The 25797-nt window shown below is 38.4% G+C and overlaps 2 protein-coding genes across 5 annotated transcripts in view; one reads left to right on the forward strand and one right to left on the reverse strand.

Moving 5' to 3' along the window:
- PMS1 (PMS1 homolog 1, mismatch repair system component) overlaps positions 1-25797 on the reverse strand; it is a 131029-nt gene that overhangs the window by 98492 nt on the left and 6740 nt on the right. Inside the window, exons 1-2 of one of the 3 annotated variants that reach the window (XM_027555522.1) lie at positions 11856-11990; positions 3809-3960 (exon numbers count right to left, since the gene is read on the reverse strand). In XM_027555522.1, the coding sequence (XP_027411323.1) occupies positions 3809-3940 (132 nt within the window). In that variant the 5' untranslated portion in view covers positions 3941-3960; positions 11856-11990. Of the gene's footprint in view, positions 1-3808; positions 3961-11514; positions 11643-11855; positions 11991-25797 lie in introns of those variants that run through there. The other 2 variants (XM_027555530.1, XM_027555512.1) reach the window with 2 other exon arrangements.
- On the forward strand, positions 12060-24524 carry ORMDL1 (ORMDL sphingolipid biosynthesis regulator 1). Of its 2 annotated transcripts, none has more exons than XM_027555572.1 (4): positions 12060-12163; positions 13761-13941; positions 19779-19930; positions 22993-24524. In XM_027555572.1, exons 2-4 carry the CDS (start codon positions 13768-13770, stop codon positions 23126-23128), a joined length of 462 nt encoding a protein of 153 aa, XP_027411373.1. In that variant the 5' UTR covers positions 12060-12163; positions 13761-13767; the 3' UTR covers positions 23129-24524. The 2 variants fall into 2 exon arrangements, with proteins under 2 accessions (XP_027411373.1, XP_027411364.1); XM_027555563.1 differs by having other exon boundaries at positions 12075-12201.

Consider the following 25797-nt stretch of genomic DNA (forward strand, 5'->3'; position numbering starts at 1 on the left):
TTGGTAAAGAATCTGCCTGCAATGCAGGAGACTGTGGTTCGATTCCTGAGTCAGTAAGAAACCCCAGAGAAAGGATAGGCTACTCGCTCCATTATTCTTGTGCTTTCCTAGTGGCTCAGATGATAAAGAATCCAGCTGCAATGCGGGAGACCGGGGGTCAATCCCTGGGTTGGGATGATCCCCTGGAGGAGGGCATGGCAACCCACTCCAGTATTCTTGCCTGGAGAATTACCATGGTCATGGAGCCTGGCGGGCTACAGCCCATGGGGTTGCAAAGAGTTGGACATGACTGAGCAACTAAGCACAGCACAGCAGAGCATGTAAACTTAACATTAAGGAAGTTAAAGAGTTTAAATTCTTAACTCTACCAATTCCTACTTATGGTACAATGGGCAAGTTCCTTGTTTTCCTTGGACTCAGATTCAGTGTAAAATAATACCAGTATGATCTTCATGGTTCCCTTGAATTGTTTCCATATAATAGGTATTTACATTTAAATTTATGTTTAAACTTCCCCAGAAATATTCTCCAAAGTTATATAGAACTTTTAATATATTGTTGCAGTTGTTCAGTCACTAAGTCGTATCCAACTCTTTGCAACCTCACGGACTGCAGCTACCAGGCTCTCTGTTGTCCTCTATCTCCTGGAGTTTGCTCAAATTCACATCTACTGAATTGGTGATGCTATCTAACCATCTCATCCTCTGCTGCTCCCTTCTCCTCCTGCCCTCAATCTTTCCCAGCATCAGGACCTTTTCCAATGACATGGTTCTTCCCATCAGGTAATCAAAGAACTAGAGCTTCAGCATCAGTCCTTCCGATGAATACTCAGGGATGATTTCCTTCAGGATTGACTGGTTTGATTTCCTTGCAGTCCCAGGGACTCTGAAGAGTCTTCTCCAACACCACACTTCAAAATCATCAATGATTCAGCACTCAGTCTTCTTTATGGTCCAACTCACATCCACAAATGACCACTGGAAAAACCAAAGCCTTGACTATATGGACATTTGTTGGCAAAGTGATGTCTCCGTTTTTTAATATACTGTCTAGGTGTGTCACAACATTTCTTCCAAAGAGCAAGTGTCTTTTAATTTCATGGCTGCAGTCACCATCTGCAGTGATTTTGGAGCCCAAGCAAAGAAAATCTGTCACTGCTTCTACTTTTTCCCCCTTCTATTTGCCATGAAGTGATGGGACCGGATGCCAAGATCTTAGTTTTCTGAATGCTGAGTTTCAAGCCAGCTTTTTCATTTTCCTCTTTCACCCCCATCAAGAGGTCCTTCTGTTTCTCTTCACTTTCTGCATTAGAGTGGTATCATCTACATATCTGAGGTTGCTGGTATTTCTCCCAGCAATCTTGATTCCCGCTTGTGAGTCATCCAGCTCAGCATTTTGCATGAAGTACTCTGCCTATCATCCATCTGTCCGGGGTGGTCCTGCATGGCATGGCTCATAGCTTCACTGAGTTACCCAAGTCCCTTCACCATGACAAGGCCGAAGGGTGCTTCGTGTATATATAATCTCCCAAATAAAACAGAACACCATCACCATCAAAACAACACCCAGTTCTACCCACCAAGAGCCCAGCAATTATCAACATTCAATCTGATTTTTACTACTTTCTCTCTTGAACTACTTATTGTAGTCATAAATAAATAAAAATCTGTTAATTATGACTTTCTGAATTTCTTTCTGCAAATAGTCACCTAACAGACCGCTCAGAAAATACACCTAATTAGCAATTTCAGTGAGTTTTTAATTTGAAAATGGAGGAGGAAAAACAAACCATAGCTTAATATGGGTAATTTAATACTAAAAATATGCATATATTGCAAATACAAAGCATAAATTCCTATGGTCATCACACTTTCTATGAGTACCCATTTTAAATTTGGTAGCAAACTTCTATCATAAGCTTTACTTCACAGAGTTTTATGTGTATGGCCATAAATGCAAGTTATATAGGGAAAAAAAAATCTTCCTACAATTATAATGACTGTTATTTAAAAATACTACAGTACCTTTTTAATAACCTAAAATTATATGATACTCTATCATTCTTTTTTAGATAAATTAGAAATACAAGGTGCTGGGGAGAGTCACCTAAGATTTAGTTTCTTATCTCTCCCTTAATCTAACATTATGATTCTGGAGATAGCTTGTCTACTTTGTTTTATAGAAAAATAATTAACTATAGAAATGCCAGTCTTTAAATACAAGTAAAAACTCAAGGGACCTGAGTAAAATAATACAAACATCTGTTTAAATGTCTGAAATAATGTCAACACATTTAATTTACTAATTATGAAAATATTCATACTCAGGACAATTATTACTATATGAAACTATAATAAAACAGATCTTATTATATAGAGCAAAAGAGCTGTTTTAAAATTCTACAAACCAGAAACTGATAAATGTCAAGAGACTTAAATATATAACCATGTAAAAATGTGTACTCTAATTTCCTTTTTAAAGAGGACTTCTGTTGGCTCTGTAAAATTATTGTTTAAAACTATATTTTTCTTCCAAGACCTTTCAGAATAAGATTTATGTTTGCCTGCTTAAGATTCTTATGTTAAATTTGTCAGTTATAATTATCTAATCCTATTTAAGTATTATCAACTGTATTCTAATCAGACTGAACTGTATAAAATGTTTAAGAAAAAGGAATTGTCTTTCATTTTAATTTTTTCATATTTATAAAGCTTTTACTGTATCATTTAAAATCAAAGTACAAGTTTGACATAGGATAGAACAATGCTTCTCATTATCAACCAGAAACTTTTTAGAAACACAAATTTGGGGCCCTACCTAGAATATGAAATTCTAGGGCCCAATAGCTGTTTTAACAAACTCACTAAAATTACTGATGCACCCAAGTGTTGTGAGAACCACTAGCATTGACGAAAAATCTTGAAAGGTTTTAGAGTCATAAAGATCTGGAATATAATCTCAGCTCTACTACTTACTACCATACTTACATGACTTTGGGAAAGTTCTTAGAACCTTAGTTATTTGTAAAATGGGTAGTGGTAGCTAATTTATAGTTTTTATAAGGATAAAAAGGGATAACATATATATAATATATGTACATGTATATGAAAAGGGAAGGTCTTTTTCCTACAAAGATATTCATATCAGTATTCTTGCTAATGCCATAATACCAGAAATAATATAAATATCTGATGATCAGGAGATTACAAAAAAAATGCATTCTTACATTCACTCAAACAAATTTATTTACCATTTATGTACCAGATACTGAACAGGTATAGACAACACAAAAAAATATAGACCTTACCTCCATGAGCTAGTAATTTATAATAGAGGTGGTAGAGGTTCAGACTCATTGCAATAAATCATAGTAAGTGTCATAAGTCATATTAACTCAAATGATTTAATATGTAGCACTTAAATTTAAAAATGTGAAAACTATGAAACAACAAAGTTCTGAAAGAGAATTAAGTAGAAAAAACAAAATACAAATGAGAATATATAAAGCAAATAAGCACATATAACCAAGGGTAAGTAATAGCAGAAAATATGGACAAATTAAGTTCATTTATGTGAAAGAGTCCTCAAGAGTAAGTTTTCCTTTATGACTTCCTTTAGTGTTACTGTATATTGATTTAAACTAAAATGCATTTTTAAGGATTTACTCTTAAATAAGACAAAAGATTTAATGTTCTAAAAATAATTTACTGGTATATAAAGGAAAAAAAGGTAATAGTTGTAAGGAGAAAACATCTGTCCAACTCCTTTTTGTTTTAAAGGTAGTTGGCAGCATCTCAAGAACACTCACCAGTTTAACATCTATGCTTGTGGCACGGGCATCCAAGGAGTTTTCAATGAGCTCTTTTACAACACTGACCACGGAAGTGATTACTTGAGAGCTTGAAAGCAGGCGAACTGTTGCTGCAGACAACTGTTTCATTCTAGCTTTCAGCACAGTAGCTAGAAAATAAACCATGAGATGTAAAAATAAAAATTGTTAAACATTCCTAACAGAACTGATAGCAGTTTGGTTACGAGTCTCATTGTATGTCCGGCTCTACTGTTAAGCACGTACAGTATTAAATTGCTTATTTCTTATGAATATCCTTTAAAATCAATGCCATTATCATCTGCATATTGTTAAGTCTAAGGCACAGATATATTATTTGGTAAGTCACACTAGTTACTAATTGAAGAATGGTAAGAACAATTGTGCAATAAGTGTAATATATGACCTGCCTGGCTAGGAATGACCAGATGGTGCTGTCAACTGATAAGCAGATAATGTCAGTCATGTGCCTTAATGGCAGCGGCTCTTGAACATCATTAGTCATTGATACATTTCAATGAATTACAATTATCTCTTTTAATTACTGAGCTCTTTTAGGGTTAGGAAATTTAGACTATAGAATTACCCTTAATCTAAACTAGTCACATCTCCGACATATCACATCAGATTACCATCCTGTACACTACTCAGCCTACAACATCTTTCTAATCGTGTGGCTCCCCAAAGCCAAAATAAGATAAAGCTCAAATCCATGTGCTGGCATTCAAGGTCCTTTACCTGCCGATCCAACTTGTACATCCGAATCTCTCTACCAGTAATTGTTTAAGCCATGAAACTCTTTGTCATGAAACTTTTGCAAAGAAACAAAAAACCTCCTATGGAAGTCATATATACAAAATCTGCAGGGAGAGGGGTTTGCATCTACTTTAATGCCTAACTTCAGAAAACATTTCAATAAATTAAAAAATACTAGCTTGACAACATACAAGTTCCTGTAGAGTTATGATTTTATCTGACAATAAAACGGGGGAGGGGAGAACCCAAAGTACACCCTTAATTTACCACGACTTGTTACATGCACACATGATGGTATGGATCCTATGGAATCTAGGTCCAAACAAAACAACGATACCAAAGACAAACAAAATTAAAAGGTTTCTGTTTAGGATTCTTTCTCAGGCAACTTAGATGTAAACAAGCAGAGTGACATAAAGTTTAAGAATAAGTAATTGAGCAAGAAATGGAATATAGCCACTAAGATTACACAGAATTTTGAGAGATGCATTTCTGGGAAGCAGTCAATATACTGACTTCTGAATGGTGTTAACTGTTCACAATTCATAACTACATTTTGCTTTGCACAAGGCAAAGCTGATTAGCACGATGGAGAAATACGCCAGACCAGAGTCTAAAAAAACAGGTTTGGGTGTTCATCTTTAGTCACATAAACTGAAGTTTACTTAAATCCCTCTGTAAAATCAACTTATCACTTGTATGCTGTTGTTCAGTCGCTAAGATGTATCCAACTCTTTGTGACTTCATGGACTGCAGTGCCCCAGGCTTCCCCGTCCTTCATACCTCCCAGAGCTTGCTGGAACTCATATCCATTGAGTCAGTGATGCCACCCAACCACCTCATTTTCTGCCACCCTCTTTGTCTCCTGCCCTCAATCTTTACCAGCATCAGCGTCTTTTCAATGAGTAGGCTCTCCGCATCAGGTGCCCAAAGTACTGGAGCTTCAGCATCAGCCCTTCCAATGAATATTCTAAAGGGTGGATTTCCTTTAGGATTGACTGGTTTGATCTCCTTGCAGTCCAAGGGACTCTCAAGAGTCTTCTCCAACACCACAGCTCAAAAGCATCAATTCTTCAGCATTCAGCTTTCTTTATGGTCCAAATCTCACATCTGTATGTGACTTCTGGAAAAACCACAGCTTTGACTATATGGACCTGTGATGTATCTGATTTTTAATATGCTGTCTAGGTTTGTCATTGTTTTCCTTCCAAGAAGCAAGCATCTTTTAATTTCATGGCTGCAGTCACCATCTGCAGTGATTTTGGAGCCCAAGAAAAGAAAATCTGTCACTGCTTCCACATTTTCCACTTCTATTTGCCATGAAGTGATGGGACCAGAAGCCATGGTCTTAGTTTTTTGAATGTTGAGTTTTAAGTCAGCTTTTTCATTCCTCTATTTCACCCTCATCAAGAGGCTTTTTAGTTCCTCTTCATTTTCTGTCCCTGGAGTGCCATTACTTAAATCCCTCTGCAAAATCAACTTATTACTTGTATAAATGAGGATAATCCCTCACTAGTCTGTTGTGAGAATCATATAAGAAAATACACACAAAATGTTATGTAAATGATAAAGCCATATAAAATATACAGTATTCTCATTACCATGATCATTATATACAGAAACACTGAAAATCTTTTTCTAACAATTAACTTCTAATTACACTATGTATGTAATTTGGGGGTAGCCCAGTCTTAGGAGAGTAGCTGTCAACAACCACCTTTCAGTGTTTCTTTGTGGCTCTCACTGGGCGGGAGGCCTTCCCAGTCAGTCAGGAAAACAGCACACGGTCAGCTGCTCCATTGCCATAACAGTCACACAAATTAATGCTTCAGACTGGCCTCAGGTCTAAAGGTACAGAACTACATGGTACTATTAGCAACTAGCACACACACGGTCATCACCAGCCACTGTGACGGCTCACACATGAAACAGGGCTACTCCAATTGCGATGTGCTAATGCACTCTGGATGTCAAACTTGGTATAAAATACGTAAATAAATTTAATTTTTTACATTGATTAAAATTAAATGATATTCTGAATATACTGGATTATATATAATATTTTTTAAAATTAATTTCCCTTAATTTTTTCCCCTTTTAATGTGATTTACCATAAAATTTAAAAGTGCGTGTGCATACATATACGCAATCCCATGGACTGTAGCCCCCCAGGCTCCTCTGACCATGGTGATTCTCCAGGCAAGAATACTGGAGTGGGTTGCCATGTCCTCCCCTCCAGGTGATCTTTCCAACCCAGGGATTGAACCCAGGTCTCCCACACTGCAGGTGGATTCCTTACCATCTGAGCCACACCAGAGAAGCCCATGAATACTGGAATGGGTGGCCTATCCCTTCTCCAGGGGATCTTCCTGACACAGGAATCGAACCGGGGTCTCCTGCATTGCAGGTCAACTCTACCAGTTGAGCTACCAGGAAGCCCATATATGGCTTGTATTAGTGTTCTATTGCACAGTCCTGGTGAGAGTAGTGATTACAAGATCAAGTTCTGAAATCACACTGCTTTGGTTCTAGCTTAGCCTTTACACTAATAATTATATAAATGTTGAGAAAATTAAACTCTAAAATTTAATCATCTAATCTACAAACTAGAGATAATAATGGTATCATATGGCTGTGGTGAGAAGTCAGTTCAGTTCAGTTGCTCAGTCATGTCCGACTCTTTGCGACCCCATGGTCTGCAGCACGCCAGGCCTCCCTGTCCATCACCAACTCCCAGAGTTTACTCAAACTCATATCCATTGAGTTGGTGATGCCATCCAACCCTGTCGTCCCCTTCTCCTCCTGCGAAGTAAAAAAAAATAAGGTATATAACTCATTGGGCTTCCCTAGTGGCTCACTTGGTAAAAAATCTGCCTGCAATGCAGGAGACCCCGGTTTGATCCTTGGGTCAGGAAGATCCCCTAGAGAAGGAAATGGCAACCCATTCCAGTACTGTTGCCTGAAGAATTCCATGGACCTAAGTGTTGGCAGGCTACAGTCCATGGAATCGCAAAAGTAGGACACGACTGTGCGACTTTCACTTTCATACAACTTATTATAGTGCTTGGCATATACATGCTAAAAGATCCCAGGATCTTTGGACTAAATTGAATTCCTCCAAACTAATAAATGAATCCCACCCCCACCCCTACCTAAACACACGCAGCAGACCTCTAACTACCCCAACAGGAGCTAATCCACAGCTTGAAATCAGATGAGGCTTGGGTTTAAGAAGTCTGCTTCCTCAGTTTGAAAGTCTCAAGGATGTAAGAAAAACACTTTTGGGGTATTAACTTAGCCTCACCTCAACCTTCCCTTTCTGCAGAATCTTTTTATTCATCTCATCATCTTCATCTAATTCTAACTTCTCTTTCAAAATCTATTTCCTGCTCCCCAATCCCTAAATTCACCCCAACCTTCCTCCTCTTCTACCTACTGAGATCAAGGCAGACCACAGCATGATCTCTATTTTCACACACTTTACCTTCTCACCACAGTGTTCTTTGGTTTTTTAAAATGTTTACACACTCTTCTTCCCTCAGTCTCAGACTAATGTCTCTTTCTTCTAAGCTAACAATTTCACCTAGTTTCTTCAGTCCCACCACACCTCTAGTCATTCTGGCCTTGAAAGCAAAAACAAACCAAAAATTCTTCCCTCAACCCTATTACCTCTATGATTATCTTCTTTCTTTATGAAGCCAAACTTAAATAAGTAACCTATATTCACTGTCACCAATTCTCTATCACAGACTCACTTCTAAAACCTTGCAAAACAGGGTATACAACCACTGATAGGATTCTGTTCTCAAGCTCACCAATGAGCTCTTACGTCATCAAACCCCTTTCTCAGAACTCATGTTCCTTGACATCCCTGAAGCATGTGACATCGATGATACTGTTTAATTCTCAAGAATTATATCATCTACCTATACCTCTTGAATCTCTTCATATTTTCCTCACTCTCCTCCCAGAAAATGGGCATTCCATAATCCCTCCACACTCTTCTTATCTACCTTAAAACCCAAAGCTTCAGGTATAGAATCACATCTAAATCTACATCCCAACAGTGATCTCTCTCAAGACAAGCACTTCTTACAATCAGCATCACTGATACCTCAAAATAGGTATTTATAAAAGAGAACTTCTCTTCTTATTCCCCCTTCACATCTCCCACTTAACTTTGTTATGTATCTTATTAGCACATTGTTCTTACTGACAGCAGTCAAAAATGTCAATCTTGGTTTGCCAGCAACCACCCTATTTGCACCTTCACAGTCTCCTAATGCAAAACTATCTACCATTCTAGACCCAATTTCAGTATCATTTATAACCTGGTCCTTTATGATCACTGAGCCACGAATGACCCTTTGCTCACCCTACATTCTGAAAGAACTTGGCTCACTTAACACACCTGTGTCTTTATCTGAACAATGTCTGAATGCAGGGAATTATTATTTCCGGATGCAACAAAAGAGTAATCAGAGTACTTCACAAATTAATAAAGCGGGACACAAAAAATAATTTTATCAGCACTTACCTCTTGCAAAGGTAAACATTAGGAAGAGTGACCTCCCTTCCTTTATGTATTCTAATTGGCCTCCATATTATCCCCTACACACCACTTGTACCTCCTAACCAGGCTTTTTTTCTAGAATCCAGGGCCTTATTTCCAACTACTTTCTAAATATCATCATTTAGATGACAGGGAGGCACCCTAAACTTAACATGACCCAAGGGGATCTCAGATCTTTCTCTAACCTTCTTCTTGAATTTATTTGATAATAAAAAAAAAGCTTACATAAGCTACTTTATATATTAATACATACAAAATTAATCCTCACAAGTTTATGTATACTGTCATTCCTCTATCACAAACAAGATTTAAGAGCTTGATAACTTGTTCCAAGATCACACAGCTATTAAGTGACAGAGGCACACCTGCATATCTTGGCATGCTTGACTCCAAAGGCTATGTTCATCCATTCTCACAAAGCAAAATTAGAAACCTTGAGTCATCCCTGAAGTTCTCCTCACCCTCTACATCCTGCCACCCAGTCCTATCTATCCTACTGTTTAAATCTCTCTCAAACCAGTTCTTTCCTGTCTAAAGCTATGGTACTACCTCTGTTCAGCCTCTTAACAATTTTCCCCTGAACTACTGCCATAACCAGGTAATTGAGATTTTCCTGGGATCTCAACCACCTACACTGTTCTTTATATAATTTAATCATGTTGCTATCCTACTTAAAATTTTATAAAGATTTTCAACTATTAGGTTAAATCCAAACTCCTTAACAATTGGACCTCTATCTCTCTAATCTCAACCTACTCTTCTCCAAATAACACACTAGACCAGTCACACTATATACCATTCGTCTCTCTTAATGTAGCAGCCCTGATTCCTTCCTCAGAACATAAGGTTCCCTTTCTCTACTAATGACTTCTAACTATACTTCTAGATTTAGTTCAAGTACAACCTCCTCCAGGAAGCCTTTCTTATCAGCTCCAATCCTTGCCCCAACAAATTATACCCTCCTTCCTCTGTACTCCGAGAGCACTTTTCCCTTATTTCTAACCCCAAACTCATCACAGATTATTCTAAGTATTCTATTTCTGTCCCTTCCCGACTGAAAGCTCTTTGAGAACAGAGATTGTATATTAATTTTATATCCCAGGCAATGGCACTCCACTCCAGTACTCTTGCCTGGAAAATCCCACGGATGGAGGAGCCTGGTAGGCTGCAGTCCATGGGGTCGCTAAGAGTCGGACATGACTGAGCGACTTCACTTTCTCTTTTCACTTTCATGCATTGGAGAAGGAAATGGCAACCCATTCCAGTGTTCTTGCCTGGAGAATCCCAGGGAGGGGGGAGCCTGGTGGGCTGCCGTCTATGGGGTCACGCAGAGTCGGACACGACTGAAGTGACTTAGCAGCAGCAACATAACTTTTGGAACAAGCACCGATGTGTACCAATCGGAATCTTTTGAAAAGGGATATCAGGCTTACGAATCACAGCACAGATTGTCTAAGAATGCCAGAAATCAGTCTTCCATATTTGCTGAGGGGTAAATCAAGCATTCCCAAAAGAGGGCTGATAATCAGGAAAATCAATTAAGCATAACAATGTATCTAAAAAAGAAGCAAAGATCAGAGAAGTCATAGATAAACTTTAGGGAGAATAAATGAAATAATTAAAAGGAAAAAAACAACTGGTTTCATAGGGCCAATAGAAATGCTATTATACATACATATAATAAACCCATATGTATATAGGGTTTCCCACATAGCTCAGTGGTAAAGAATCTGCAGGCCAAAGCAAGAGACACAGGAGATGAGGGTTCAATTCCTGGCTAGGGAAGATGCTCTGGAAAATGAAATGGCAACCCACTCCAGTATTGCCTGGAAAACGCCACGGACAGAGGAGCCTGGCAGGTTACAGTCCACGGGGTCACAGAAGGTTGGACATGACTTGACAACTGAGCAACCACGCATATATATAGTCCACCTTCTCTTACACCAATTTTGAAATGCCCACTTAAAGTTATTTCAGCATTACAAATAAACTCTGTGTATTGCCAAAGTAATAAAATTCAACTTCAAAGATAACTACAAATAATCTGATTTTTTTCCTCTCTTATCTTGAATAAGATCAGAGACCACCAGGCGGTCCAGTGGTTAGGATTTCACTTCGCTACCAAGGCCCGGGTTCAATCCCTCGTTGGGAACCAAGGTCTCCACAAGCCTCCCTGCAACCCACGGGGAGCGGCAAAATAAATAAACTCTTGGAACCCATTATTTCCTCAGCAAACAAGTACCCGTCTTCTGCGTGTAGAGAGATCCAGAATGACATAAGTAAAAATCATAGTCAACCTTAAAGTTTGCTTGCCCCACTTGCATGATGCTACTACATACAATATTATGATACCTACCCTCACACTCAAAGCCAGGCTGAATTATGGCTGTCCGGAGGTAAAATTCTGCCTGGCAAACTTTAAGACCTGCACTCAAAAGGATCTGAGGAGTGGGCTGAGACACCGTTTAGTCAAGAAAGCTCAGACACCAAGGAGGCCCGCAGCTGGTGGGAGGCCGCTACCCGCGTGTGCGCGCCCGCTAGCGCCGCTGCGCCCGCTTCCCGCTCCGCGCGTGGAGAGGGGGAGGGGCGCCCCTGCCGGCCCCCTGTACTCGCGCCAGACCAGGACGAGGTCAAAGGAGGACGCTCTCGAGCCTACGACAATGTAACAATGAATGCCCGTTGGCCACACGACACTACCTGCTTGCTCGCGCGAAGTGGGCAATTACAATCCACTAGCGGACCGGCCAGCGTTCGGACGGGAGCCCAGGCCCGGCCTCGCTGAGTCCCGACTCACCCACCGCGCGCGCGGGGCGGGGCAGACACGGAGCGCACCGCCCTCAGTCCCGCCCAGTCCGGCGAACGTGGGATTGGCGCCGCTCTCAGCCAATCCGCGGGCAGCGCTTTCCGCAAGGAACGCTTCCGCCAGCCGCGCCGCGCTGCGCGGCACTGAGGCTGACCACTTGCCTCCGGCCTGAGGACACGCCGCCTTCGCCTCCGCGGCACTGGTACTGCTTCTGTCCGGCCGCCGGGAGTGGGGCGGCGGGTGAGTGGCCACAAACGGCCGCAGGGGCTGTGATGCTGCCTGTGCCGTGGGGAGCTGCCAGCAGGCCCTCGGCTTGAGGGGAAAGGTGGAGTTTGGCTTCATCCGTGGCGCCCTGTCTGGCGATGCGGGCCAAGTGGCCCCCACGACTTGCTCCCCAAATCCTCGTCGTCGCGTCCCGGCCCTGACGGGATGTGCAGCTCCGAGAAGAAAGAGTCGGGAGTCGGGGCGGTTTGTCGATAGCACAGCGGCTTTTGCTGAGCTTCCACTACCCGGGAGCTCCGGCCGCTGGGGAAGGCTGCCTGCCCTTGGCTGTGTAGCGGGTGGTCGCTGGGTTCCCTGCATCCGCGAGGGCAGCGCCGAGAGGGTTCTTTGCTCTGTGAAGTCATTGTTTGCCAGTCCTTAAGTGGCGCGGCAGACTCCCTGGAAAGGTTTTCCGTCCTGCGGTAGGATCAGTCTTTGCCTTCCGCCTCAGATGTAGATTTTTAAGGTCTTTCGAGCATTAAAAAATATCTGTCGAAAGTGGGAAAAGCACCCTGTGTGGTGGCACGTTCTAAGTACAATTTATGGCGTATAAAAATTATATATTATGTACGGTGGATATTTAGACTGGAAGACATTTACACGTTTAATTTTGAGACTGACTTGATTTTAGTGTAACTTTCATCACCGTAAGCCTATAGATTTTTAGAGGGAGAGGGCCATTGTACTCTGGAAATACTTGTTGGATGGAGTTAGGAGAAATTCCTCTCTCAGTGCTAACTCTGTAATGGAAAGGGTTTGTGTATTTTTAATTCAGCTGTTCCCAATACACTGTAGCACGCCCGCCCCCCCCCCCCCCCCAATCTCAGAAAAAAAGGGGAGAGGGAGGAAGGAAAGAGAAAAAAACAGTATTTTAGGGACGGTGACTAGAATTACAATGTGCAGAAGAAAGACTCCTTGTTTTAACCTTAATTGTATCACAAGATTGAGAAAGAAACCTTATCCTTTGACCATGTAAATTTTCCACCTCTTTATGTTCCTCTCATTTTCGGTGTTCCTGAAGGAGTGATTTGAACTCTGACCACTCTATGGATACATTGTTAGGTGTAAGAGTCTGGCTACTCAGAACAGACTGGTTTAGGTTAACTTTGTTTTTTTGTATATTAGTTTATTCTGTTGGTAAACTTACTTCCTGAGTTTTCACTTTGCTCTCATTATATAAGAAAATGTAGGTTTTCTCTTTGAGTTTTCCTGCCCATTGTTTCATTTAGTAAAACCAACATGCTTGAAGACAAGCTTTAGGAAAGGAATTTTAACTGTTTATTTTCAACAAGAAGCATAAAAATAAGTCTTGTCTGTCTTACCTTAGAGTCGGATGTGAAGAAGAACTATTGACCTCCTGGGCATATGGAAGTAGCATATATTGGAGGGTCTGTTCGATTTCAGAGCGATGAGGCGGCGGAGGTGGGGGGGGGGGGGGGCAGTAATCCCAGTAGCACACTTACTTTGTCATGTCAGAATTAGGAATATTTGGGTTTCCAGTTACATCAGTGTTGATTCATTTCATTGCTTTTCTACAGCGCAAACATGAATGTTGGCGTTGCCCACAGCGAGGTGAATCCAAATACCCGTGTAATGAACAGCCGTGGTATGTGGCTGACATATGCATTGGGAGTTGGCTTGCTTCACATTGTTTTACTCAGTATTCCCTTCTTCAGTGTTCCTGTTGCTTGGACCTTAACAAATGTTATACATAATCTGGTAAGAATTTCACCTTATGCTAAACACTTAAAACCTTAAGGTTTAATGATTTTTCAGAGACTGGGCGAGGAAAAAATGGGGAGTTACTGTTCAATGGGTAATGTTTTGTAAGATGAAAAGTTCTGGAGATGGATGATTGTAATGGTTGCATAACATTGTGAATGTACTTAATACCCTAGAACTGTACACTTAAAAATGGTTAAGATGGTGTATTTAAACAACTTTTTAAGAAAGAAGCTTAAAGTTTTATATAAAAAGAAAAACACATGACTTAGTTTTTAAACAATTTGAGTTATATAAAATTCACCCAGTTAAAGTGTATAGTTCAGTGATTTTTTTGTATCTCTGACAGTTTTGAAGAATTCTTATCTCGAATAAGATTATATTTTTCTATCACTTTATATTTAAACATTGGACCCTTTTTATAAGTAAGACCTTTTTTTTTCTTCCTGTTGGTTTTATAGAATCTGAAAAAAGTAATTTTAGCAAAAATTACAAGATGCTTTAACTCAGACTACTATAATATATTGATTAACCAGAATGCATCAGAAGTAATTATGTTTTTTGGTTAACTAGAATCTAATGAACATCTTTGGCTTAAATCCTGGTTAAGTCTTTCTAAATTGTATAAATATACTTTTCTGTTTCAGTGTAGAAATTTTGAGTTTAATCTGTCTTAAATGATTCAAAAACTTATGATGCCTTACCTTCTTCTGTTAACTATTGCTCTTTTGTTATTATGTGATAGCTCTACAAAGTACCAGAGGTTAGACCAAATACTCTGGAAATTGCCTATTTAAATAAACAAAAAACCTGAGGGTGACTTTTTTTGTCTTTAACAAACTATTAATGTAGAATGAAAGGGGAGAATTCTAGTTATTTGAGACTTTTAATTGAATCCAGATTAACTCTGTATTTGTTTAAAGATATATCCAAAATGAGAAACTTAGAACATTAAAACAGAAAAGTGTAGGATAAATAGATTTTTAAAAAATTAATATGATTTATTTTAAGTCTTCTGGAAAGTATATGAAATTGGCTGTGCGTGCTCATTCATGTCCAGTTCTTGTGACTTGGTGGTCTGTAGCCTACCAGGCTCCTCTGTCCATGGGATTTTCCAGGCAAGAACACTGGAGTGGGTTGCCATTTCCTCCTCAAGGGGATCTTCCTGATCCAGGGATGGAACCTGCATCTCCTGCATTGGCAGGTGGATTCTTTACCACTGACCCACCTGGGAAGCCTTGAAGTTGACTGGAGAAGGACAAAGATGATGATGTAGAAATAAATGAATGTCCAATTAGTTTATTTTATATGATAGACTTTGAAAGGAATGTTTAACTCTATTTTTAAATAGTGATCTCTGAAATATTTGATGCTAATCATATCCCTTTTCCTTTGGCTTCCTTGGGACTGCTTTTTCCTGGATATATTTTGGATCTTTCCTTTACTACTTCCTCTTACAGTCTTCTCTTTTGCTCTCAAGTATTGCTATTACCAAGGTTTTCTTCTTTATCCCTTCTTATGATATGTATTCTACCTAGGTTACTTCATCTATCTGTATTTTCAGTTTCTACCTGTTAAATGATGATGACCATGTTAATACTGCCAGATCACCTTGCACCTTAAAACCAAACAAGTATAAATTACACTCACTCCTGATATATTCCTTGCCACCCACCACAATCTGTTCCTGGACTTTGTTCCTAATCTAAAGGCACCACTATCTCCACAGCAAGCCAAGCCACATAGCTGAATGTCAAGGTAAAGTGATTAATAAATATAATATATCATCCAAACCAAGACTGTTTTGAGGGTAAAAGAGAGCTCTAGTAATAACAACCTTAAGAGAATAAGTATAAATCAGGACTACCCATGCAAACTAGTACATATGGTCACACTAGTCTTAGGGTAACTTTTTTCTTTATATTCCACAGCCATTTAGTCAAAGCCGTGTCCTGGTTTACTGTCTTCAGCTTGATCCTTACTGACACTGCTGTAATTCATGCCCTTTTTTACGCTCAAGTAGATTACTCCTACTTGGTCTCCTTGATGCTCCTCTACTCTACTTTCCTTCATTCAAGTTTGGCAGAGTGATATTTTTAAAATTCATGTTTGTTCAAAACACACTCTTAAGTCTTTCAATGATTCTATTGCATTCATAGTAAAATGCCAAGTTCTTTGTGTGACATACAAAACTAGTTGAAAATAGTACAGAGGCAAGAAAGAGACCCAATATTAACACATCTCCAAACACAACTATGGTCTCACAATAATGAAAATCATCTCTCACCTTTCTGCTTTGACTTAGGCTCTTCTTCCACTATTTTAATACCCCTCTCTCCTTCCTGCTCTGCCTGGGTGATTCCTGCTTGTCCAGGGAAACTTCTCAAGTATCACCCTTTCTAGGAAGCTACAAAATTCCCATGCTGCATTCTTTTGTCATGTGTTTATCATACTTTTATAATTAGCAATTTATCTCTTTTCTATTTTTTAACTTTTATATCTCTAAAGACCTATTTAAATGTTGCTGAATAAATTATGTATGTTCTCACATAATTTTCCCTTCTCCAGTGGCACATGCATTAAATGAACTTTAGAAGTCATCTGCCCACTTCATGTTTTCAAGTTAGTTGACTGAGACTGAGACACAGTATATGGCCATGGACAAAGGACGAGTAATTGAGAACATGTAGGGAAGTAAACTTCCAACTTCTTAGTCCTCTATACTAAAAACCTGACTAACCAGCCATAAATGTAGCAATTACATGATGCCAAATGTAAATTTCTTTTGATGTTAACCTACATTAAACCAATTAAAAGTGTGAAATATGTACTGCACGCTTTTTAATATGGAAAAGTAGACCTAATTGTTATCCATGGTTAGAAAAAACATGGCCTCTGTCTTTATAAACTATATACTAGAAACCTACAGCAGTTGTTTTACTCAGAGCTACAGTTCAGTCTTACAAGTTTTAATACTTCACAAAGTTCTTACCCTGGCTTTTAAAATGAAAGAAAACTCTTCACTTTGAGTCAGTAAATATTTGTTAAGGGCTAATCATGAGCTACATACTTATTTCCCTAATTCTTTTAATGTGGGCATAAATCATCACTAAAATTTTATAGAAAAACTTAATAAAAATAATGGAGTAAAAGATAAATGGTTAGATACGATTTTTTTCATTAAAAAGAATACATAAAATAAGCTTTGAATTATCTTCTAGACCCTGGTGAGTGCATGTGGTTTGAAGGACATAATGATAGAATTATTTTTTCTCTTCAATAACGTCTAATACATATATGGTCTAAAGCAGAGATTTTTAACTTTTGGGGGTCACATTCCCCTGAGAATTTGAAAGCACAGAATTTCCGTTTTATACTCTTTTAAAACCAATGTGAAAGTGATTTCCTTGTGCTTACAGAATAAACATTCCTTGGTTTAATGTCATCTTGGCTTAGTATCTAATAGTTGCTTTGTATGAGTCCCTGTTCCTGGGGTATTCAGGCTAATGGGAAAACAAACATTATATAAATAACTTCAATACAATGTATTGTGCTATAATAAAACTTTTCTTTTCTTTTTTTAACTATTTTCAATAAAATTCCATATATGCACATAGGGAAGAGGTTAATTAATGCTAATGTGAAGCGCTTCACTAAGGAATTATCATTGAGCTGAACCTTCAAGAATAAGGTAGTTGACAAGGTACCATCAAGGCTTTTGCTTTGCATTTCCTGTATTTCATTATGCCTTTGACAGAAATTTCTGTCCTACATTGTAGTTGTTTATGCATATCTTTTCCTTATATCTCAGAAGATTGAACTTTCTCAAGGGGTTGCACATGTTTTGTTCAAGTTTCATATATGTATACAGGTCCTGTGTTCTGTACATATTCAGTTCAGTTGCTCAGTTGCGTCCAACTCTTTGCGACCCCATGAATTGCAGCACATCAGCCCTCCCTGTCCATCACCAACTCCCGGAGTTCACTCAAACTCACATCCATCGAGTCAGTGAGCCATCCAGCCATCTCATCCTCTGTCGTCCCCTTTTCCTCCTGTCCTCCTGCCCCCAATCCCTCCCAGCATCAGAGTCTTTTCCAGTGAGTCAACTCTTCGCATGAGGTGGCCAAAGTGCTACAGTTTCAGCTTTAGCATCATTCCTTCCAAAGAACACCCAGGACTGATCTCCTTTAGAATGGACTGGTTGGATCTCCTTGAAGTCCAAGGGACTCTCAAGAGTCTTCTCTAACACCACAGTTCAAAAGCATCAATTCTTCAGTGCTCAGCTTTCTTCACAGTCCAACTCTCAAATCCATACATGACTACTGGAAAAACCATAGCCTTGACTAGACGGACCTTTGTTGGCAAAGTAATGTCTCTGCTTTTTAATATGCTATCTAGGTTGGTCATAACTTTCCTTCCAAGGAGTAAGTGTCTTTTAATGGCTGCAATCACCATCTGCAGTGATTTTAGACCCCCCAAAAATAAAGTCTGACACTGTTTCCATTGTTTCCCCATCTATTTCCCATGATGGGACCAGATGCCATGATCTTCATTTTCTGAATGTTGAGCTTTAAGCCAACTTTTTCACTCTCTACTTTCACTTTCATCAAGAGGGTTTTTAGTTCCTCTTCACTTTCTGCCATAAGGGTGGTGTCATCTGCATATCTAAGGTTATTGATATTTCTCCCGGCAATCTTGATTCCAGCTCGTGTTTCTTCCAGCTCAGCGTTTCTCATGATGTATTCTGCTTAGCCACTTATTAAACATTTGTAGATTTACATCCAGTTGAACATGAATCCATGCTTCTGTTGCTTATGTGTTATTGCAGGTAAACAACTTTTAAACTGCCTAATGGAATAACTAGGAAGTAGGTAGACTAAGCTTTAAAGAAGGGCTGTCTTAAGCTATAATGTAAAATTTCAAATCACTAAGTTTTCTATTTTTTCCATATATTTATTAAAAGTTGAAGTTAAAAAAAAATATCACATCATGGGGTAAAACTTCATTGGGTAAAACTGTTCCACAATAATATATATGCTTTATTCTGTTTACAGTGCCTTAGATGGTAATCCTGTTACCTATAAATCTAAGTGGTTATCTCCAAGAAACCAAATCTAGCATACATTGTTTTTTTTCCTAATTAACCACAAAATTAGATACTTAAACGTATCACTGGCCAGAATGGCTCTTAGTAATTTTTTTTACTTTTATTTTTAAAAACTACCTTCTAAAAACACACTATTGACTTACAGTGGTGATTTTAAAAGCAGATTGTGTTAAACATTATACCTAGTACATCAAACCATCTTTATTCAGACATCTTGACAAAGAACTATTGAGACAAAGACTAATGTTAAATATTTTCAAACAATTTTCCCCTATACAGATTATAATATTTGCCAATTTATATGTTTTTATCATTACATAAATATCATCAGACTTACTAATATAACACTCTAAACTTTCTTACACACTGGAGATAAGGTAATCCTATTTCCTAATAGGAAATGTATTAGAAAATCTAAATGTAATGATGCAAAGCTACCCTAATGGTACTTTTCATTTATTTTCAGTTTAATAAGAGATGAAAACAGGTTATTTTTGGTGGACTTTATAGTGGTTTTCACCAAATAATATTTCCATATAAGCCCACAGAAGTTTAGTTTTACTATGAAGAAACTGGCCACAATCTTTCACAATAATATGAAATCTTAAAACATGAGCTATTAAGTTTATCATGCAGTCTGACACAGTCTGGAACTATCTTAATGCTTAATGACAAATACTCATTTTGTATTTGATATTAACTATATACCCCCTTGCTTGTTTTTCAGGGGATGTATGTATTTTTGCATGCAGTAAAAGGAACACCTTTTGAAACTCCTGACCAGGGTAAAGCAAGGCTCCTAACTCATTGGGAACAACTGGACTATGGAGTACAGTTTACATCTTCACGGAAGTTTTTCACAATTTCTCCAATAATTCTGTAAGTGGTGGAAATTTTAGGTGTGAGGAGGTCTTGATGAGATGAAGCCATTCTTTTATTAGATTAAATTTGAAGTAGAAACAGATTGTTTTGTTTATAAATTGTTACTTCATAGAGAATATAAAATACAGGCAAAATTTAACAGTTAAAACCAGTTTTCACTTCAGTCAAACATATGGAGACAACATTACATGTTCCTCAGTATGCCAAGACAGTCTAGAATGTACAAGTCAGATATATTCTAGTTCACTTTCTTAAGCTGCTTGCAAGAAAACTAAACACATAATCTTGTTCTGTTGTCCACTATCAAATCAATCTCCCTGAACAAAGATTTAGATGATTTCAGATGAATTTCACTGACTACCTGCTGCATTTGAATGCTCCAACTCCCTGGGAGAGACAGTATGGTTTAGAGAAAACAAGTTAGGCTTTCATTATGGGACAGACCTGGGTTGAATCATGTAGCTGTCACTCAGCCTGCTTGGTTGGTTCATAAATAAAATTCTAGCCAATGGTACCTAACTCAAATCTGATGATATAAAAAATGAATGAGATAAGATCTATCTGTAAAGCATCTAACCTTATATCTGGTATCTGATTTCCTCCTAATATCTGATATTCAGGATCCTCCACAAAATGGTTCCTACTTTATTTTTCCTTTATGTGAATATTTTACCTTAACCCAACTCCCACTAGCCACACTCTTCTAAGCAGTGTTTCTTAAATATGTTATGTATAATCCTATTTCTATGCCTTAGTTCAAGTCATTTTTTCCACCTGAAATGCTTTCTCCTTTCTTAATTTATCTGTCTTGTTTTTCTTTCAAGATTTAAATAGTGACCATCTCAGTGAAGTCTTTTCCTTAGCAACCAACCTTCAGTGAAATGCTCTGCTTTGAACTTCTGTAGTAGTAGTAGTTATCAGAGAAGGCAGTGGCACCCTGCTGCAGTACTCTTGCCTGGAAAATCCCACGGACAGAGGAGCCTGATAGGCTGCAATCCATGGGGTCGCAAAGAGTCAGACACGACTTAGCGACTTCACTTTCACTTTTCACTTTCATGCATTGGAGAAGGAAATGGCAACCCACTCCAGTGTTCTTGCCTGGAGAATCCCAGGGACAGGGGAGCCTGGTGGGCTGCCGTCCATTGGGTCGCACAGAGTCGGACACAACTGAAGTGACTTAGCAGCAGCAGTAGTAGTTATACATCCCTTAATTTATGCCACTTTATATTATTTCTCTATTATTTTATTTCTGCAAAGAATTTATAAGTGCATAGAGTGCTTTGAATTCTACACTCAGATGCTTTCATACAATGGATATTTAACATATATCCCAATCACTCACCCAGTCACAAAGAATATATATAATTATATATCCATTATAGAATCAGTGTGGTCTGCAGTAACTGGAAAGACTTCTTAGAGGCGTTGTTGTTGGTCAGTTGCCAAATTGCGTCCAGCACTTCACAACCCCATGACCGCAGCACATCAGGCTTCTCCCTCACCATCTCCTGGAGTTTACTCAAACTCATGTCTATTGAGTCGAGGCATTAGAATCCCTTAAAATGGAACTTAAGGTAGGTTAGGTGTTACATTGATGTTTAAGATAGGGAAGGCATTTTCAAATGAAGAGAATGAAGTAATCATAAAGTGGTAGATTTCTTTTTCCTTATGTAGATTTCGTTCCACATAAGAGGAAATTTTTTAAGTTTTTAATTATTTTAGCCTGACATAATATCAAAAGAAAAATATGTATGATCTAACAAAGTGACAGTGAAGTTGCTCAGTCGTTTCTGACTCTTTGTGACCCCATGGACTGTAGCCTACCAGGCTCCTCCGTCCATGGGATTCTCCAGGCAAGAGTGCTGGAGTGGGTTGCCATTTCCTTCTCCAGGAGATCTTCCCAACCCAGGGATTGAAGCGGGTTCTCTCGCACAATAGGCAGATGCTTTACCGTCTGAGCCATCAGGGAAGTCCAATGCAATAACAAGAATAATGGCTATTCAGAGAGCCCTAAATTTGTATTTTAGCTCTACTACCCTCTAGCTATCTGACTTTCAGCCATATTCTTGAAAGTCTCAGTATCCTCATCTATAACATGTTGAAGATTGCATTATAATACGGCTGACCATTGAATAATGTGGGGCTTATGTGTGCCTAGCTTCTGTATAGTTAAAAATCTTGAGTATAACTAGTTAGCCTTCTGTATCAAGTACAGTACAATGCTTTATTGTTTACAGTCTTTACATCCTCTTTATATTAGGATACTCTTTTGGTGGCTTCTTGATGTGTCTTCATCCTGATGTACCCTTGGGTCAAACTTGGGCATTCTGAATTGATGATTTATAGTCTTAAAGGTGGCTTAGGCTTCTTAAAACAAATTCTCAGATATTGGATATCCTGAATATATACACTCAGATGTTCAATTATAGAAAAACAGCTGGAATCTTACAGTAATATCTTTCAAGTTGCCAATTATACTGGTTATATCCCTGTTCAACTACAGTATGGAAAAAAGAACATCAAAAGGGCAATCAAGTATTTGTTTGCTTCCGCAGATGCTATTACAAATTGTACTAATGCACTAACACCCTGTTTTTCACAACTTTACAGCAGTGGCTTTTAACCTTTTGGTGGGTCACAATAAACCATTTGAGAATATGATGGATGCTCTGAATCTGGATCTTCTCTTTAGATATATACACATTAATACAAAACTATACCTAAAGTTTCAAGAAGCATACGAACCCTAGTTTGAAAGCATTCTGCTTTAAAGGATGCTAAGTAGTAACTGTCTTCCATTAAATACATTTTACACAATTGCAAAAATGCAAAATGTGCATATATGCCTCTATTCAACCAATGTTTCAGTCTCAATTAAAGTTAATTTAGGCCCCCAAACTAAAATGTTTGCTCTTGTTCTAGTGCTCAAAAAAAATGGTTCTGCTTTTAGGTATTTATGTTTCAGTGGCCTTTTTCCCACCTTTAAATATTTAAAGATTTCTAAGCAATTTCACTTTTAGATATTTTATATATATATATTCTTACTTTTGTTTCTACAGATATTTTCTGGCAAGTTTCTATACGAAGTATGATACAACTCACTTCATCCTAAACACAGCTTCTCTCCTGAGTGTGCTAATTCCCAAAATGCCACAGCTACATGGTGTTCGGATCTTTGGAATTAATAAGTATTGAAATGTTTTGAAATGGAACAGGAAGTTTTACAGCTCCTGAGTTTTCTGTAAGGAAGGAGTGGTTAGTAAACTGCATAATGTGAAATGAGAGGTAGCTACATTGGAAGGCCAGTTGCTAGTTCTTCATAGGCTGTTTTGAAATGCAGATTCTTATAGGAAGATGTCTCTGTTTAATGCATCTGGTATCTTTCTGAAGAGAGGCTTTATGGGCAGGCTGGGCAGGCCCAGCTTATAAGTTAAATGTCTGTAAAGTAAGGGTGTAGTAGATAAATCCAAGAAGTAGAGATTTATAAGAAACTAAGTCTGGCTTAGCTTATAATGAATGGGCATTATGTTGGGAGAAGAAAATTTTCAATCATTCAGTCATAGTCAGTTTAAGCCGACTTACATGTAAACCAGAATCATTTCTTTACAAGTTTATTATAAATCGTTTTTATTACCATACATATTCCTCTTGTGTTATATAAGAGGATATATATATTTGTTTTATACAAACCAATTCCTACCTTATGAACTTTTTTGGTTTTGCAGGCTCCACATTGTTTGATAAATGAGTTTATTTTTACATTTATTACTGAGTTCATGAAAGTCCACTTTCATGACTGATTGATGATAGAAGATAGTCAGGCATCTTAGAAGCAGCCTCTGAGCTGGCCTTCTAATTTTGGAATAGAGTGGGTTTTGCTGCCTTTCCATATACAAGGCTACTAAACCAATTAAGAAAATAATTTATTTTTCATAATTAAAGTATATGGTAACTTAAAGTCTCTGCTTATTTGGTGGAGCAATTTAATTGTTGCCGTCTGCCATTCTTTAGTAAAGAAAATTAAAATGGACAACTACCTAGCCCACCTGTGACCTGGCAGAAACTGCTTCTCTAGTAATAGTATCAAAGTAAATAACGGAGTCTTCTTTTAGCAGGTCTGCAGTAAAAGATAACATCATCTTTTCTTAGTCCTTCTGCTCTCAACCCCCATCATTTACCCATTCGTATTTTACCTTTCAATATGTGAGTCTTAGTGTAGATAACTCAAATTTCCAAAGCAGCAACCATATTGAATTTTTGTCACATAGAGAAGCTTTCTATAGTTGCTAACATTAATTCCAAGAAATAACTATATACTACTTTGAGAAGTAAACATGTCAGAAAAAAGTTCTGATATGGAATGAAACCGAAAAACCTAGTAACGTTTGTAAGCAAGAGTGAGTAAAAAGAATTATAAAACCAACTCAAAAGTCAGTTTGTTTCAAACTGACTCTTAGGGTAATGATCATTGTTTTGTATTTTAAAAGTATTGAGTTTAGAAATCAGTTGTATGATAATGCCTTTGTATGTTTGTATTTTTAAATAACCAGTAATCTATACTTAAATAAAATTTTTCTTTGGTGTAAGGTTATTGCAAAAGCTTTCTAAATTCAGTCATTAAGTTATGCTTAAATTTTTTGTTTTAAGCAACTGAATTTGCAAAAGTCAAAGTGTTAGTGGTTCAGTGGTCTCTGACTTTTTGCGACCCCATGGACTATAGCCCATCAGGTTCCTCTGTCCATGGGATTCTCCAGGCAAGAATACTGGAGTGGGTAGCCATTCCCTTCTCCAGGGAATGTTCCCAATCCAGGGATTGAACCTGGGTATCCCACATTGCAGGCAGATTCTTTACCATCTGAGCCACCAGGGAAGCCCTTGTAAAATTAAGGCAGCTAAAAAGTATTCTTTCATTTTTCTTCATTTTAAAGTTTATCTCAAAAGGCTTAAAATTTTTTTCCACAGACTTCAGAGACAGAATTCTGCCTCTAATACAGGCCTTCTGCTCTTTCCTCTACTTTAGCCCTTCAGTGTGTTAAAAGATATTTATTCAATAGATATTTGAAGGCCCACTCCATTGTAGGAACTATTTTAGGTATTGTGGGTACAGTTTGTAGCAAGACAAACCAGGTCCTTTCCCCTATGTGCTTACATTCAAGTTGGAGAACAGATGAGTAAACAAATACGTATTATTTTACATAGTGATAAATGTCATGGGGCGGGGGGGCGGGGAGGAATAAACCAGTAAAAGGCAGGGGAGCCTGCCTCAGAAAAGTCTTCCATAAAGATCCTAACTAATGTGATACTTAGACAGAGACTTTCCTGATGTAAAGGAGCAAGCAATACAAAGATCTGGGGAAAGAGGCTTTCCAGTACTGGTGATGGCAGGTACTAAGGCTCTGGGGCAGGAAGGAGGTGGTATGTTTGAAGGACAGTCACTGTGCCTGGAAAGGAGTAATAAGCAACAAGGATAAGAATGGTAGCAGATGAGTTCAGAGAAGTAGGTAGGGGTCGACCAAGGTAAAGAGCAAATTTTATTCTAAGCCTGACAAAGCCATGAGAGCGTTTTGCACAGGAGAGTAAAGGGATCTGGGGTTTTTGTGGTGGTTTGCTTGTGCGTCTGCGAAGCTCACTGGCTAATATTGGAAATAAACTATAAGGGAATGGGAAGCAGGAAGAACAGTTGAGAAGCTACTACAGGCAAGAGGTAGCTTAGACTAGGGAATTAGCTGATGCAGTGGTGAGAAGTGGTAAAATACGGGATATACTTTGCAAGTACAAATCCACAAAACACTCATACAGTGAAAGTAAGTAGGGGGAAGGGAACTAAAATAACTCATAGTTTTTTAGCCTTAACACCTAGGTGA

Source organism: Bos indicus x Bos taurus, chromosome 2 (genome assembly GCF_003369695.1).
Source record: "Bos indicus x Bos taurus breed Angus x Brahman F1 hybrid chromosome 2, Bos_hybrid_MaternalHap_v2.0, whole genome shotgun sequence".
Taxonomy (NCBI): Eukaryota; Metazoa; Chordata; class Mammalia; order Artiodactyla; family Bovidae; genus Bos; species Bos indicus x Bos taurus.

Excerpts from the sequence above, each read along its gene's own strand:
- ORMDL1 (XM_027555572.1), top strand. The coding sequence starts at position 13,768 with ATGAATGTTGGCGTTGCCCACAGCGAGGTGAATCCAAATACCCGTGTA. Across the intron at positions 13,942-19,778 it reads CAAATGTTATACATAATCTG|GGGATGTATGTATTTTTGCA; the intron begins GTAAGAATTTCA and ends CTTGTTTTTCAG. Across the intron at positions 19,931-22,992 it reads ACAATTTCTCCAATAATTCT|ATATTTTCTGGCAAGTTTCT; the intron begins GTAAGTGGTGGA and ends TTGTTTCTACAG.